The sequence below is a fragment of the Limulus polyphemus genome, unplaced genomic scaffold (genome assembly GCF_000517525.1).
Source record: "Limulus polyphemus unplaced genomic scaffold, Limulus_polyphemus-2.1.2 Scaffold10396, whole genome shotgun sequence".
Classification (NCBI taxonomy): Eukaryota; Metazoa; Arthropoda; class Merostomata; order Xiphosura; family Limulidae; genus Limulus; species Limulus polyphemus.
The window spans coordinates 5,465-7,563 of record NW_013676006.1 but is presented as its reverse complement, the minus strand read 5'-3'; the positions used below and the strand labels follow the sequence as shown (position 1 = coordinate 7,563).

The window sequence follows — 2,099 nt, the reverse complement described above, 5'->3', positions numbered from 1 at the left end:
CCCCCCCCTCCCTCCTCTCTCCTTGCTAGTAACTAGAAAACTTTACTTGTTTGAGGAAGGTTTTGTTACTATTAAAGCCCCCCTTTAAGAAAACTTTAAGAAAGGTTATGCTGCTGTTACAGAAATAAAATGATCCTAAAAAAACATTGCACAAATATAGTTTACCAATATTTTAGTAATACTATCAATGCTTCATCAATAGCAATAAGGTATTATCAGTGTTAACAATACTTTAGTAATACTATCAATGCTTCATCAATAGCAATAAGGTATTATCAGTGTTAACAACACTTTAGTAATACTATCAATGCTTCATCAATAGCAATAAGGTATTATCAGTGTTAACAATACTTTAGTAATACTATCAATGTATCATCAATAGCAATAAGGTATTATCAGTGTTAACAATACTTTAGTAATACTATCAATGCTTCATCAATAGCAATAAGGTATTATCAGTATTAACAATACTTTAGTAATAATATCAATGCTTCATCAATAGCAATAAGTATTATCAGTATTAACAATACTTTAGTAATACTATCAATGCTTCATCAATAGCAATAATGTATTGTCAGTGTTAACAATACTTTAGTAATACTATCAATGCTTCATCAATAGCAATAAAGTATTATCAGTGTTAACAATACTTTAGTAATACTATCAATGCTTCATCAATAGCAATAAGGTATTATCAGTATTAACAATACTAATACTAACAATACTTCACCAATCTTAATAATGTATTATTAGTATTAACAATACTTCACCAATTTTAATAATGTATTATTAATATTAACAATACTTCACCAATCTTAATAATGTATTATCAGTATTAACAATACTACACCAATCTTAATAATGTATTATCAGTATTAACAATACTTTCCTAATACTAAATGCTTCATTCATAATAAAATGCTTGTGGTACACAACACCTATGCTGATGAGGTATGATCTCTTGATTTAGTAGTTTGTTTGATATTATGCCATATTAAGTCTCATGATAATATTTTACAAATCTTTCTTTATTGAACATAGATAGGTTTTCAGTAAGTGCTAGGATATTCTTGAAAGGCCTCATCAGCTGACTCAACACGAACGCTCTATAAAACTGATTTTTTTATCAGATATAATATTATGGAACTTAACATGTGATCTACATGTATATCAGTAAATTGTGAAACATTATACCTCAATAAGACTTGTAATATCTTTTATCAAAACAAAATCTATATAAATGAAATATCAAAGTAAATATATTATAAATTTCATTATATCTGACTATCTTACAAATGACTTATATAGGTCGAAAGCAAATATAACTATTGATATGTTCTGCCAAGTGTTAGTTTAAAATGAATAGAAAACATAATCATTAAAACTGACCACTGGTTTTGTTGAAAGATAACCATAAAATGAAAATTTTAAAGTTTTTTGACAAGTATATGTATTTTGGTTTTTTATTTATTTGAATACGGAAGTGAGAATTTGTCGACTATATTCAGTTTTAATGTTACAAAATAACATCACCATAAACAGTGTAGTCAGGTTGCCACAAATGTCATTGTTCCTATAATTGCTCTCACCATTCAGGAGCCCAATGTATGAAATTAAAAATAAATTAATAAAGTTCTTCTAGCTAGGAAACATGTAGGATCCTTAAAACGTGTCAGAAAACAGTTGGACAGAAGTCTAAATAAGCCCTGTTACATTTCACATAGAAAGAACGAGTATTCATCCACCTTACTTCATGAGTTTCCACAACGTCTCCACAAGTTCCTCTGTGTTTAGAGGATTCTGGTCTCCCTTTTTGAAGGGAGGATTTTCTGTTAGGAGTCTGAAGATATACAATCTATAAAAAAAAGACAGTTATTAAGTCTGAGATAGGAAGCGAATCAATTTAGTAAGTTAGTTACTTTATGACAGGAAGTGAATCAATACAGTAGGTTAGTTACTTTATGATAGGAAGTGAATCAATACAGTAGGTTAGTTACTTTATGATAGGAAGTGAATCAATACAGTAGGTTAGTTACTTTATGATAGGAAGTGAATCAATACAGTAGGTTAGTTACTTTATGATAGGAAGTGAATCAATC

General features: G+C 28.5%; 1 protein-coding gene across 2 annotated transcripts in view; it reads right to left on the bottom strand.

The window, feature by feature from the left end:
- Positions 1-2,099, bottom strand: part of LOC106476368 (transcription initiation factor TFIID subunit 2-like) — a 14,799-nt gene that overhangs the window by 7,294 nt on the left and 5,406 nt on the right. For both annotated transcript variants that reach the window (XM_022380257.1, XM_013937028.2), the window contains exon 5: positions 1,751-1,855. In XM_022380257.1, the coding sequence (XP_022235965.1) occupies positions 1,751-1,855 (105 nt within the window). The remainder of the gene's footprint in view (positions 1-1,750; positions 1,856-2,099) is intronic.